This window comes from Ursus maritimus, unplaced genomic scaffold, assembly GCF_017311325.1.
Source record: "Ursus maritimus isolate PB19 unplaced genomic scaffold, ASM1731132v1 scaffold_19, whole genome shotgun sequence".
NCBI classification, from domain to species: Eukaryota; Metazoa; Chordata; class Mammalia; order Carnivora; family Ursidae; genus Ursus; species Ursus maritimus.
In genome coordinates, this window is record NW_024424341.1 from 51,491,813 (window position 1) to 51,506,354 (window position 14,542).

The 14,542-nt window shown below is 53.7% G+C and overlaps 1 protein-coding gene across 1 annotated transcript in view; it reads left to right on the forward strand.

Moving 5' to 3' along the window:
* The window catches only part of LTBP4 (latent transforming growth factor beta binding protein 4), a 43,481-nt gene extending 33,437 nt beyond the window's left edge, over positions 1-10,044 (forward strand). The window contains exons 29-30 of the mRNA XM_040633994.1: positions 8,380-8,532; positions 9,612-10,044. Of these exons, the coding sequence (XP_040489928.1) occupies positions 8,380-8,532; positions 9,612-9,766 (308 nt within the window). The 3' untranslated portion in view covers positions 9,767-10,044. The remainder of the gene's footprint in view (positions 1-8,379; positions 8,533-9,611) is intronic.
* Positions 10,045-14,542: the final 4,498 nt, after the last annotated feature.

Consider the following 14,542-nt stretch of genomic DNA (forward strand, 5'->3'; position numbering starts at 1 on the left):
CGGTGAGAGGCGCCTCCCCGGCCCGACATCCCTGCCCCTCTGGCTCCCTTCTGTCGTATCCGTCTCCTCCGCTGCTTTTTCCCTTCCTCCCTCTGACTCTCCACTCCCCTTTTATGACTCCCTCACCTGCTCTGCTTGCTCCCAGCCTCCCCTGGCTTCCCCATTTCACTGCTCTGTCTTCTTCCTCAGACGTGACGAATGTCGAGCGCCCGTGCCCTGTGCGGGTCCCAGCGTTGTGAGAATTCCCCCGGGCTCCCATGTAAGTCCGGGACTGCGACCCTGGCTACCACGCGGCCCTGAGGGCACCTGTGATGGTGAGACTTTCCTCCCCCCACCCCTGCCTCTAGGACAAGTCACAGTCAGCTCCCTGGGGACTGGGAGGAGGAGAACCTGCCTTCCAGGCTTGAGGGAGGCAGCGAGCTCCCCAACCAATGCACTAAACCGTGTCCTCACTCTCTGTGGTGTGAAATAAGCCACCAGTGCCTCCCTCTGAATTTTCTCATGGGAGGTGAGGTGTGAGGATTTGGGGAGCACATGAAATTACTGTGGGCTGGTTATTCTGGGCTCTCTGGCTGCCAGACCTCTGACCCATGGAAGCCTAGCTGTAGGGGACCTCATTCACTACCCCACAAGAATTCATTAAGCACCTACTGTGTGCCAGACCCTGGAGGTGCAATAGGCAATGAATCCAGCAAAGTCTCTGCCCTCATGGAGAGATGAAGGGGAAAAGTTGGGGGAGATAGACAGTAAATAGGCAAGTAGATTCAAGGTTCATTCAGCAAACAGTTTGGGGCACCTACTTGTAAAAGTCAGGGCACAGTTCTACACCCTGGGGATGCAGGGGGAACAAGACAGACACAGGTCCCTGTATTGTGGAGTTTAGTCTAGGGAGGTGACAGTTGGCATGCCAAGAGATACATGGATAACATAAGATCAAGTTTAAGAAGGAAAATAGAGCAGGATAACTGGACAGAGATGAAAGGGTGGTGGGGAAGGGGCTTGACTCTAGACACTTGAGTGAAATGAGAGAGGGAGCCATGCAGCCAAGGGAAGAGTGTTCCCTACAGAAGGAACAGCAAGTGTGAAGCCCTTGAGGTGGGACCATGTTCGGGGCTGTGTGAGAAATGGCAGTGGAGACCTTTTAAGAGTCTCAACACTTTAGAAGCTCAGACTCCTTGAATACCAGATTTATAGACTTTCAGTCACGGGAACTGTGAGCACCGGGAACTTGTGAATCCAGTCCTGTGACTCTCTCCTCCCCACCCCGTCTTTTTCCGCAGATGTGATGAGTGCCAAGAATATGGCTCAGCTGATTTGGGGAGCTCAGCGCTGTGAGAACACCCCTGGCTCCTACCGCTGCACACCGGCCTGTGGCCCTGGCTATCAGCCCACGCCAGGGGCGGATGCCAGGGCAGGTGTCCTCAGCTTTGGGTGAGATGTGGAGGGGAGGGAAGGTCCAGTAAGGGCCTGACTGTCTGGTGGTTGCAGATGTGGACGAATGCCGAATCAGTCTCTGCGGCCCACGCCGCGTGCCAGAACCGCCCGGCTCCTTCCAGTGCCTCTGACCAGGATACGAGGGGGCCAGGGACGGCATGCCACTGCGTGGCATGGGCTCCTGGGGGTGGCTGGGGCCAGAGGTGGGGGGGGTCGGTCAGGGGCCCTTGCTCCTCTCCACAGACCTGAACAGATGTGAGTTCACATTCGCTGTGAGCAAATACAAACACACACACATTGGGCCTGTTTAGCTTTAGACCTTGGACTCCACATAGTTTCCGTATCAGTCAGGACTGCTTCGGGCCAAGGCAACAGTAAACCCTATTCATTCAGATCTTGTTTTGGGAGTGGCTTAAAAAAATACATGCATAAAGTGTGTAAAACACACACTGATCTTTTTTTTTTTAATGCACACTCAAGTGCACATAAACATTTTTTTCCAACGTTTTTGTGAGGAAAATGTCTAAACGTACAGAAAATTGAAAGACTCCAGAATGAATCGTCCACATACCCATGATCTATAAGCCCATTATTCTTTTATTATACTTGCTGTCTCAATTCCTATCTGTCCGTAATCCACCTATTCTGGGATCAGTTTAAAATTGCAAACATCAGTACATTCTCCCTAAATTCTTCTAGTACATGCATAGCATTAACCAGAGTCCAGTAGGTGTTTCAGATATTTCCATTTGAGGTTCAATTTACACAGAGTGAGCTGCATGAATCTTAGTGATATATATATATATATATATATATATATATATATATATACACACACACATATGTATATATATAATATAAAAATATAAATTATATATATATAAAATATAACTATGATATAATATATATTTTATATATAAAAATATATAATATATATAAAATATATAGAGAGAGTGAGCTGCATGAATCTTAGATATATATAATATATAAAATATAAAATTTTATATATACAATATATATAACATATAATATATATAAAAATATATAATATATAAATTGTATAAAATATAAAATAAAAAATATATAAATTTTAAAAGCAGTGCTCCACGCCCAGTGTGAAGCCTCTCCAAGATGGGGCTTGAACTCATGACCCTGAGATCAAGACCTGAGCTGAAATCAAGAGTTGGGCACATAATCGACTGAGCCACCCAGGCGCCCAGTTATATATTCCTTAAATTCTTGACAAAATGCAAACACAACAGGCTTTATTTCTTTGAGAATAATTAAACGGTGAAGTCCTGGAAAATGCTTGAACTTGAGGCATACCGGATCTAGGGATTCTAACAAGGCTGTCTCCCCTCAGCTCTGGGCTTTCTGTTGTATTTACAATCAGGTTAGACTCTTCACAATGACAAAAAGGGCCCTTAGCACCTCCAGGCTTACATCCTCAGCTGGGAAGCCTAGACGTTCAATTTGCTTGCTATTTCTAGCAAAAGTTCCAGGACTGAAGTTTGACTGGCCCAGCTTGGTCACCGCCCATCTCTGAACCAGAGAAATGTAGTAATCTGGTTGGCGGTGCCTGGGCCTTGTGTCTACTTGGAGTAGATTTAATCCTATGTAAAAATACATGAGTTGAAATGGAGGAGTGTTCCCAAGGAAATTCAGGCTTGTCCCCAAAAGATAACTGAATGATGGGGTCTGGGTGATTAAAAATACCCTGCTATATTTGGGTATTTCCAGACTTTCAGACCTTTGAATCACAGATGTTTACAACCATTGACTCTCCTCTCTCCTTTTTGTCTCATGCTCACAGACGTGAATGAATGTGAAACACTCATAGGTGTGTGTGTGGAGCTGCCCTGTGTGAGAATGTCGAAGGCTCCTTCCTCTGTAAAGTTCGTCCCACCAGCTCCTGAGGAGTTTGACCCCATGACTGGACGCTGTGTTCCCCCACCGAACTTCTGCTGGAGCAAGACTGATGTGTGTCTATTTAACTGATGGCTGCAGGGCTCACAGAAAATATGTGGACTAACCATTCTAGGCACGGACGGCTGCCATCAGTTAAATGTTGTTGTTTTAAATAACAATAAAAATTCAGAACACATGGGCTAACATGGGTGGGGAATTGCATCAGCCCTGTCCCTGACTCTCTACTAGATTCCTTCATTCAACAAATGTTCCCAGGGCATCCACTGTGTTTAGGCCCTATTCTAGGTCCCAAGGACACAGAGACCACTCTGTCTTTAAAGGGCTTACAGTCCAGAGGGCAGGCAGAGACATCACCAGTGACAACCGGAGAAATCTGAGCTGAAGGAGGAAGCCTGGGCCAAAGGAACAAGGCTGTGATGGGGCAAGGCTAGGGGATTGTGGGAATCCAGAGAGGTGCCTACCCCAGCCTGAGAGAAAAGTTAGAGCTCCCATAGGCAGGAGGTCTGAACTGAGAGCAGTAGGATGAGTAGAAATAAGCCAGGTGAAATGGGTGGGGAGGGCATTCTGGGCAGAGGGTACAGTAAGGGGCAAAAGTCCTGGCAAAGGGGGCGACAGAGGACCTGACATGTTTGAGGAACAAAAATAGTTCAGGTGGCAGTCTGTACAGGCCAGGGACGGGGTGGGGAGGAATGAGGCCGAAGGAGGGTGCAGTGCCAGGTTGCACCAGTTTACTGCCTGCGGAGGCTGGCCTTCTCTGGGAGGTGGCTTGGGCACCGGAAGGGTTTTGAGTGGGAGAGGGGCAGGTATCACCGATTTTAAAGCCTCCCCTCCAGCTGCCATATGGAGGACTGGAGCGGGTGACACTAGGGGCTGGGAGCCTAGGCAGGCTGGGTCAGGACTCCAAGCAGGAGAGGACAGGACTGACCAAGGCAGCGGTCGCGGGAGAGAGGAGGGAGGGTGGCAGAAGGCGAAGGCCAGTGGACAGGCTGTGGGCTGCCTGGTGGAGGGGAGATAAAGTCTAGGCCCAAGCCGAGGTTTGGGACGACTCCGAGGCCAGTTTAGGACGCACTGGATGTGAGGACCCAGAGGTATCCAGGAGGCCAGAGAACGCCCCAAACTGCATCTGGGACATGGACCAGACACCTGGGAGGGTGTGAACTGGGGAGACAGGAGGAAAAATGACAGGGGGTCAGAATGAGAGAGATGAGGACAGATGGGGAGAGGTGGAGTCTGGGTCTGCCTCAGTTTCATCTATAACATAGGGTGTGAGGCTCAGCCCACACCGGGCTAAATTAGCCCTTTGCCTCCCTTGTGCACATTCCCAGGCTCACAGCCCCAGGCACCTGCCAGCCCGGGTGTGCTTTTGCTCGCCACCTCTTCCGCCATCCTCACCCCCGCCGCCCAGCCCCCAGGCAGGGGGCTCCCAGGGCAGCGGGCGCCGGGAGTGCTACTTTGACACGGCGGTTCGATGCTCTGTGGACAACATTCTGGCGCGAATGTGACGCGGCGGGCAAAGAGTGCTGCACGTGGGTGAGGGCTGGGGCAGCGGCTGCCGCATCCAGCAGTGCCCCCCAGCACCGAGACAGGTGGGCGGGCAGGGCCTGGCGGGGGGTGGACGAGGCCGAGGGTTTGGGTAGAGAGGGGGAGGACTGGGACAGCAGACACATCTGGACATGGGCTGGGGTACTGGGAAGTGTGGCAAGGGTGAGCTGCCAGCCAGGTGGGCATGAGGCTGAGAGGTGGGCACAAAGGCAGGGGCCTGGAAACTGGTGATGAAGGCGGTGGCCCCGGGGGGCAAGAGTGAAGTCCCAGGCCCGGGCAGGGCCGGGTCGAGGGTGTCTGGGCTCAGCTTTGTGTCTGTGTGCAATGAGTACCAGTCACTGTGCCCCCATGGCCGCCAGCCTTTGGCACCGAGCTGAGACCTGAGCCTCCGGAGGGTAAGGCCAGACTTCAAGCCCCACTTCCCTCAGCCCCCAGGCCCCGCTCCCTCTCTCACCCTCTCTCGGTCTGTTTACCTATATCTCACCCTGTTTCTGTCCCCCTACTCCGCCTCCCCACCCCGCCTCTACCTCCCACCCTTCCCTCTCTACCTCTGGGTCTCTGTCGCCACCTTCGGCCCTCTCTTCCCTGGTCAAGCCTCGAGCCACACATCTCCCCCATCCAGCCCATCCAGCCCCACACCCTGGCCCGCCTCCCTCTTCTTGCTTGGTGGGCGCCTCGACCATCCTTCCCGCAGACGGGACGAGTGCCAGCTTTTCCGAGACCAGGTGTGCAAGAGCGGGTGTGCGTGAACACGGCCCCTGTGCTACTGTGTTATTGCAGCAACGGGGTTACTACTACCATGCCCAGCGACTGAGTGCGCTGGTATGAGGCCCTCCCTCCTTCCTGCCCCCACCCTCCCCAACTCTTCGCGCCAGCCCCTCTCTGGAACGTGGCCATCGCCAGCAGGAAGTCCTTCCTGGAGTCTAGACTCCATCCATCACTCTCTAACGCGCTAGGAAGTGGGAAAATACACGGTCTGCAAAGCCAACGACTCCCTCCACGCCTCCCTAGATAATAGACGAGTGCGCGGACGAGAGCCCGGCGTGTGAGAGGCGGCAGCTGCGTCAACACCGTGGGCTTCTTATCACTGCACGTGCGAGCCCCGCTGTGCTGGACGGCTCCCGGCGCCGCGCGTCTCCAAGCGAGGCCAGAGGGCATAGAGCTCTGCCCCCTTCCCGGCTCCGCCTCACGCCCGCGCCGGGCGCCGCCCGCGCCCGATCACGCCCCCTCCACGCCCCATTTCTCGCGGTGCCGGATATACGGCGGGCGCGTCCAGTACAAGCTTCTCGGAAGCGAATGTTCCAGAGCGCCGCCTCGCGTTGGCCGGGTGTACCTGCACGTTGCTTATCGCCTCTGGGCCCCGGCTACCTTTCGGCACCCTGAGTGCCTGGCGTGCCTCTGCCTTACGGTGGCTGTGCCCGAATTTTTCAGGACCGCTTATGGGACCTGGTCTTACAGTGCTAAAGCCATATCCCTTATGGTTTCCCTGTGTGTCTCTGTCTCTTTCCACCTCTCTGGCCTGGAATTTCTGCCACTCTCTGGTCTAAGTCTGTTTCTTTCGCCTCTCTCTCTGCATCTTTTGCTTTCTTGTTTTTCTTCGGAGGCTCTGACCCTTGGGTATTGTTTGTCTCTATCTCTTGGGGTCCTTTCTTTTTGCCCACTGGACTCCAAACCTCTTCTTCCACTGCCTCATGCCAGACTAAGTTCCTACACTACCTGGAGCTACCTCAGGGGCCTCTGAAACAGATACAGCTGAGAGATGACATCTCGGTGTTAGGCACTGGGTGGCTGGGCTGTCTCCAAGCATTGGGGAGGACCCGATCCCACCTGTCCCCATCCTGATGCTGTCTCTGCCCTCAGATGACAACCTTGGGAGTGTGCTGGCAGGAAGTGGGAGCGATTCCTGATGTGTAGTGCCCGTGACGGACCCAGCCAGGCCACCTAACGAGTGCTGCTGCCTCACCGGCTGAGGCCTGGGGATGGACTGTGCCCCTGCCCCGCCCCAGGACTCAGGTACCGCCACTGCCTGGGCCACACTCCGAGAGGCCAGAACCCAGCCCATGAGACCCCTCCTCCCAAATCCTGACCCTTAGACCTCAAAAAGCACGTGCTCAGAACCCTGTCCGGCCCACAGACCTCCAAGTCCCAGTGTATTGGACACTCACTTCTAGGTGCCTAAGACCCCAGCACACAACCAGAGATCCCCACAAGCTTGGCTCTTAAAGACCCCGCTGATCCCCTGATCTTAGCCCTTGGGAACTCAGCCCCCAGGCCCAAAACCCTGGTCTATGGTCCTCAGGCCTCCAGGTGCCCTGGCTCAGGATCCTCCATCCTGACAGGCCCGCAAGGCCCCAGTAGCAGCGTCCGTAGAGGACTCCCCAGCTCTGGTCCGTAAAATACTCCATCTTATTTCTCTAGGCCCCTAGTCCAGATCCCATGAGGTCCCCCAAATTCCAGCACTTGGACCCTGGAGTTCCTAGCAGCAGTACTTACGAACTCTGATCTCAGCACTTTAACCCAGTCGTCTCAGCCCCTCCCAGCCCCAATCTGGCCCAGAAACCCCAATCCTGACCTCTGTGATCCCAGCCTCCCTTGAAGCCCTCTGCTGCCTTCAGCCGGCACCTACCTCACTCCTCTGGGCTCCTCTTTCCATGCCGGGACATGAGGCCAGCAAGGACTAACCATGAGCTCGAGCCCTGTTCACAGATGACTTGAGGTCTGTGACAAGTTGTCGTCCGCCTGCATCACGAGTCCTCCGGCACAGGTAGCTTTGGACTCCTTACTGAATATGGCCCCTACCTAGGTACCCTACAGGGCCTTCCATGGGCCCGCAATTGTATGCCAATGCACTGCTCCCTACAGCCCTACCCACCTCCTCCTGGGCCCTTCGCCCCGTCCGGGAGCAACCCGCCGACACCACCCTTCCGACATCCAGACTTTGAGGACGACGGGCGGCCCCTACAGTGAATCTGAGGCTGCTCGCCAGCCATGCCCCTCAGCCAGAGCAGCACTTGGGCCTATGGTCCCAGCGACACCCGTGGCTCCTTCCCAGAGGCCTAGGAGTCACCTGAAGGTGGAGGCTATCCTGGTGAGACCTTTGCGGTGAGGGATGGAGACAGATGAGGAGTCAGGGTGCAGAGAGATGGAGACAGGAAGAGGGAGCAAGAGAGGGTGAGATCCAGAAACAAAGAGAACCCGGGGCGGGGGGGGGGTTTTATTGGCTCAGAGAGATGGGGAAACACAGATGCAGTCGGAGAGAGCAACGGAGAGCAGTGATGAAGAGGGACAGAAACACACCTGCAGACCAAGAAAGTGAGGAGGGCGGGGAGAGCAAAGCGAGGGAAACCGGGCCCCACAGCGCCCCCCGCAGCCCCGGAGCCAGACTCACAGTTTAGAAGAGGATACCCGGCCAGGGGCGCGGCTCCACGTTGGAGGTTCAAGGGATGGAAGGCTGAGACCCCGCGTTCTCCGCAGGCACCCTGTCTGGGCCCTACGAGGGATTGGAGGCAGAGGAGTGCGGGATCTTGGATGGCTGCGCCCACGGCCGCTGCGTGCGCGTCCCCGAGGGCTTCACCTGCGACTGCTTCAGTGGCTACCGCCTGGACATGACCCGCATGGCCTGCGTCGGTGAGGGGCGGCCAGGACCAGCTGTGCCGGGAGAGGGTGGAAGCTGGGGAGGGGGGGGGATGTCAGGAACATCAGGGGGTCCAGCCAGACCAGAGGGAGCAGGAAGGAACTCCTGCACAGGGATGGGGCTTGCCAGCAGAAGGTGAGGTCAGGCTGCGAGGACCTCAGGGACCTGGCCTGGGCTTGAAGCAGGATCGAGGAACCCTGTAGAATCCTGCAGGTGTGATGTCTAAGGACTCCCAGTGCTGCCTGGGGCAATTTGCTCCACCGCTTTGGAGAGCTTCGGTCTTCTCGTCTGTAGAATGGCAATATGAATCATGGCTGCCTAGTATAGGCAGCAGTAAAGCAAAGTGGTTACAGTCCAGGACTCGGGGGGATATCGGACAGACCTCAGGCTCAGTCTAGCAACGTGCCGTGCGACCCTGGACAGGTCACTGGCCCTTTAGTTTTTCCCATCCCAAAAAGGAGCATAGTTGTAGAACCTATTTCATTGAGTTGTGACCATCAACTGATTTACAATGACCCTGAGCCCTATGTGTAAACCAAGGCTCAGGAACGAGAGCTGAGTTTCCGAAGGACTCACCCAAGAAATAGCAGGGGCCTGGGCCCTCAGAGACCCTGAGAGCTGGTCTGAGAACTCGCTGGGCAGAATGGGGGCTTGTTGTGTGATATTGGGCAAGGAGCTTCCCCAGGCAGGGCCTCGGCTTGCTCATGTGTAAACGGGATCACGGTACCTACCTCATAGGATTATTAGGAGGATAAATACACGTAATGTGCTTTAAACAGTGTCTGATATAGAGTAAGCATTGGTCGTTGTGGTATCATTATCAGTATATTTTCCTAACAAAAACCTAGTGACCTAGGGGCTACCATCCCCATCTCACAGAACACAAAGCTGAGGCACAGAGAGGTTAACCGCCTGCCCAGGCTCACACAGCCAGCAGGTGGTAGTGGCTGGATTCGACTCCAAGTAGGAGGCTCAGCATTCGCACCCCTTTGCCCCAGGAGCCCCAGGGGCCATACAAACGGGCTCCGGGGACCCCAGGCCTGAGCAGCGCTCCCTGTACCTCTCTCTGCAGACATCAACGAGTGTGATGAGGCCGAGGCGGCCTCCCCGCTCTGCGTCAATGCACGCTGCGTCAACACCGATGGCTCCTTCCGCTGTATCTGCCGCCCTGGATTCGCACCCTCGCACCAGCCGCACCACTGCACGCCCGCCAGGCCGCGGGCCTGAGCCTCGGAGGCCCCAGGCTCTTTGCTCTGCGCCTGCGCACGCGCGTCTCTGCCGTGCCCCCTCCCGCCCGCTTATGCGCATGAGCAGTGGGTGCCTGACGGGTGACAGAGGAGGGACGCACGAAGCGCGAACCGATGGAAGGAGGGATGCCATTCACTGCTCCTGCCACTCTCAGCCCCTCCTACCGACGCTGCGGGACCCCGGGACTAGCCCACGGGCCCCTTCACGTTCCCTCTCCTTTTTATAAAAATTTTCAATTAAAAAACACCTATTTTGTAGCTTCTGCCTCTGTCTGCCCATGTATCTCAAAGTCTGGCTCCGGAGTTTGTTCTTAGAGCCACTAGATTACATCCTCCTCCCATCCTTGATTCCATGTCTTTCTCTTCCTTTCCGTTGCCTCTGTCGCTTAGTCTGTCTCTTGGTTTCTGCCTTTCTCCTCCTATGTCTGTTTCTGTCTTTGTTTTCTCTCTCTTGTCTTTCTGCTTCATTTTCTCTGCCCAAAGCTCTATGACACAGGGACGTAGTTGTGTCTATGGCATTATTTTTTCCTTTCTAATCTCGGGAGAGATCTGTCCCCTTCCCAAGCCCCCCCCCCCTTGTGGGGCCCTGCTCAGGGTGCTCCCTCTTTTCTTAGCTAGAGGGGATCCTAGATTTCCCCTACTCCCCAAAGTCAAAAGCTATTCTGGGACGAGTGGGACTTGGGGAGTTGGTGGGGGCAAGGAGTCCCTGGAGGGACGAATGGAGACCTGGAGCTCCATCTAGGAGCTGGCTGTGGCAGAGCAGGGAGTGGCAGTCTTGGTGGGTGGCCTGTGCAGGGACATGTGGAAGCGACAATGAGTTGTGTGTGCGATGTTAAAGTGTCCAGCACAGACCTCCCTACCCCAGTGAGCGCTCCCTACTTCCTGGCCGTGGTGGTGGTCGGGGGGTCCAAAATTCTCCCCACAAAAAGAGCAAAAAACAGCCTGGAAAAGCATATGCTTAGGGTACAGGGAATGGTTGGGAGTGGAAGGGCTCTTTGGCACCGAAACAAAACAGAACAAATCTCTGCCTGAGTCATTCTTCGCCCACCTATTAGTGTTAGGGTCTTTTTTTTTTTTTTTTTAAAGACTTTATTTATTTGTCAGAGCGGGAGCACAAGCAGGGGGAGCGGCAGGCAGAGGGAGAAGCAGGCTTCCCGCCAAGCAGGGAGCCTGATGCGGGGCTCCCACACAGGACCCTGGGATCATGACCTGAGCTGAAGGCAGATGTTTAACGGACTGAGCCACCCAGGCGCCCCTAGTATTGGGGTCTTACAGTCAAATGCTTCAGGCAAGTGATATTAGAGGGGAGCAGGTACAGGATAAGAAAACCGAAGTGAAAAGTTGAGGCTACGTCACCAGGGACATTCTGCTTGGGTGGGTGGACGAGACAGGGAAACCTCCCTGTTTTAAATAATATATTTTGTAAAAACCCACTGTGGGCACTTATGTAGCCCAGGAGTCACCAGGTGTATGACACCAAGTATACTTCAAGCAGTGTCACTGGGGGACAGGGGCTCCTTCTGAACCTGAACCCCTGCCTGCCCATGTCTGGAGCTTCAGGAGGGGTGGAATTGCCAAGAGCCCCCAGAGCTGCATGGAGGAGGAAGCTATGCCTACTCGACAGGAGTGTCGGTGGCAGTTAAATGAATCGTTCTCTATGTCAAGCGCTTAGAACGGTACCTGGCACACAGTGAGTGCTCAGTGGCTGTTAGCATAACCGCGGGCTCCTGGGGAAATGCTGAGCCCTGTGGCTGGTCAGATGGCGAGGGCAAATGGTTAGGTCTTGTTCTTTACCTGATCTCCCTCCCAGGGTAAGAGAGGAGGGCAGACTTTAGCCCCTTCCATAGGACAGTGAGAAACACCTTACCAGAGCACCTGGCAGGAAGAGGGGGGTCAGACCACAGGGGCTCAAAGCTCCATCAAGGGGATGATGGCTGCTCAAGTCTGTACTAAAACCATTGAATCATACACTAATGGAGGAGTTGAATTATAGCTCAATAAAGCCATTAAAAAGGCAAAAAAACAAAACTAAACTAAAAAACCTCTTACAAAAGAGGGACCCTCCAGTTCATACAGGTAACCCTGCCCAAACAATGACCTTGCTTTTATTCATTCATTCGACAAATATATTTTTAAAAGATTTTATTTATTTATTTGACAGAAAGAGAGAGAGAGACAGTGAGAGAGGGAATACAAGCAGGGGAGTGGGAGAGGGAGAAGCAGGCTCCCCGTCGAGCAGGGAGCCTGATGCGGGGCTCGATCCCAGAACCCTGGGATCATGACCTGAGCCAAAGGCAGACGCCCAATGACTGAGCCACCCAGGCGCCACTCAACAAACATTTTCTATGTAATACCTGCTTTGTAGTAACTTGAGGTCACAAACAAACTTTAACCCAGCCTTAGGGGGTGGGAACTAGGAAGGGCTTTTGGAGGAGAGGTCTGAGCTGAGATCTAAGTGATCTGGGAAAATGAGGGTGTTCCAGGTGGGGGGAACATCTGTAAAGGTCTCCAGGTAAGGAAGGCAGAGATCTTTCAAATGCCTTCCCCCCACCCCCCGGTATGTCAGTCCTCATGTTGAACAGTGCTGGTGACATTTTTGGTGCCTAAGAAATCCCTAGTCCCCTGCCTTCATGGAGCTCCAGTGAGGAACACAGACACATTGCCAGACATAACAATCTATTCTTTTTTTTTTTTTTTTTAAGATTTTATTTATTTATTTGAGAAAGAGAGTGCATGAGCCAGGGAAGAAGGAGAAGCAGACTTCCCGCTGAGCAGAGTGCCTGATGTGGGGGCTCGAACCCTGGACACTTAACGGACTGAGCTACCCAGGTGCCCCGACAATCCATTCTGGGATAGCTAGGGCACTGGGAGAGGGGTCAGGACCCAAATGGGGAAGACCAGAGGCTGTGGATGTCCAGAGAAGGCACCTGACCTAGTCTGAGAGAACATCAGGGAAGGCTTCCTGGAGGAAGAGATAGGGTTCCAAACAGTCTGTGTTTGGGGTTGTAGGTCCCTTTGAGAATCTGTTGAAGCTCTGGACATTCACAGAAGAAAAACACACGAACGTAGGCAAGTCCCAATATTCTCATTCCCTCAACCACCTCTTCCTGGAAGCCCATGTACATCCCATTTCCTCCCATGACCACCTTGCGGTATAAATGTCCCAGGAATGGGGACAGGGGTGGCCAACAGTGCTGGAAAACTTTGAGGTGAGTTTCAGCATCCCTCTCACCCCCCCCCCCGCCCCCGGGGCCAGAAGGTGTACCGAAGATCTGGCCTTTATTCTCCCCACATCCCCCGCACTAATCCTCGGCCCCGGCGCTATGAGGCCCTTGGCACAAATCCGGACCAACGCATTCTCGTCTGGAATGTCCGGAGAGAAACAGTTTAGGTGGTCATCGCGCTCGCGAGACGAGCGCTACCGCGCCCCCTGATGGTCACTGAGCGCCGGCGCATTCCAAGCCGCTTGTGCCCCCTGGTGGCCGGTGCTCACACAGTCATCAGTGAACACCGCCAGTTCCAGCCTTCGGTCTGCGGACTGGGGTCATGATCCAAGTAGTGTGTGGTATAATGATTAAACTCTTAATTAAATTTCAGACCTGATTTTTTAAAAGGGTGCATGAATTGCAAGGATTGCAATTCATTGCAACCCCAAATTGCAAGGATGACTACTAAAAAAATGCAAATGATTCATAAATTGCAAACTAGTGGAGGGGAAAAAAGAGTAAAAAAACATAAGATAAAACCAAGCCAAACATGCAGCTAGCCACTTCAAAGAAGCCTAAATGAGAGGGGGTGGAATGCATAGCAAAAGTGGGGACAATGGGGCGCCTGGGTAGCGCAGTCGTTAAAGCGTCTGCCTTCGGCTCAGGGCGTGATCCCGGCGTGCTAGGATCGAGTCCCACATCAGGCTCCTCCGCTGTGAGCCTGCTTCTTCCTCTCCCACTTCCCCTGCTGTGTTCCCTCTCTCTCTGGCTGTCTCTCTGTCACAGAAATAAATAAAATCTTAAAAAAAAAAAAAAAGTGGGGACAATGGAATCACAAAATAAGATGGTAGAAGTCAATAAAATATAACCCTAATCACATACGCAAAAGTGTATTCCGAATCTAAACACTTCTGGCTGCCTCCACTGTTTCTACCCATTCTCCCCCACCTCCCCAACCCCCAGCTTCCCCTTCCAGCCCCTGTCCCTGGCTCTCTTCCCTCACACGGTTGGTGGGACTCTGAATGCCCAAGTCAGATCAGGGCCCTCCCCTGCTCAGAAACTTCCCTTGGCTCCATTTCACTCAGAGTAAAAGCTAGACTTACCACTGTGGGCCCTAAGACTCTGCACCATTTGCTTCTTTCTCCCTGTCTGACCTCATCTTCCCACCCCACCCCCCTTGCTTGTTCCTCTCAAGCCACACAGATCTCCTCGTTGTTCCTCTAAAATACCAGACATGTTCTCACCTCAGGACCTTTGCACTGTCTATTCCGTCTGCCTGGAGGACTCTTTCCATCTGCCTCACTCCCTCATTACCAACGGAGAGTGGATAAATAAACCGGGTACAGTCACACAACGGAATCCGCAGTGACAATGACCTATAACTACCCGCACTAAGGAGACTGGATTTCACAGTATGTTGAGTGGAAAAAGCCAGACACTAAAGAGAATGTATTTTCTGACTCCATTTACATAAAACTCAAGGCAGGAAAAACCCAACTATGCAGTCAGACGTCAGAATGATGGTGACCTTGAGGGGAGGGGGCATAGCC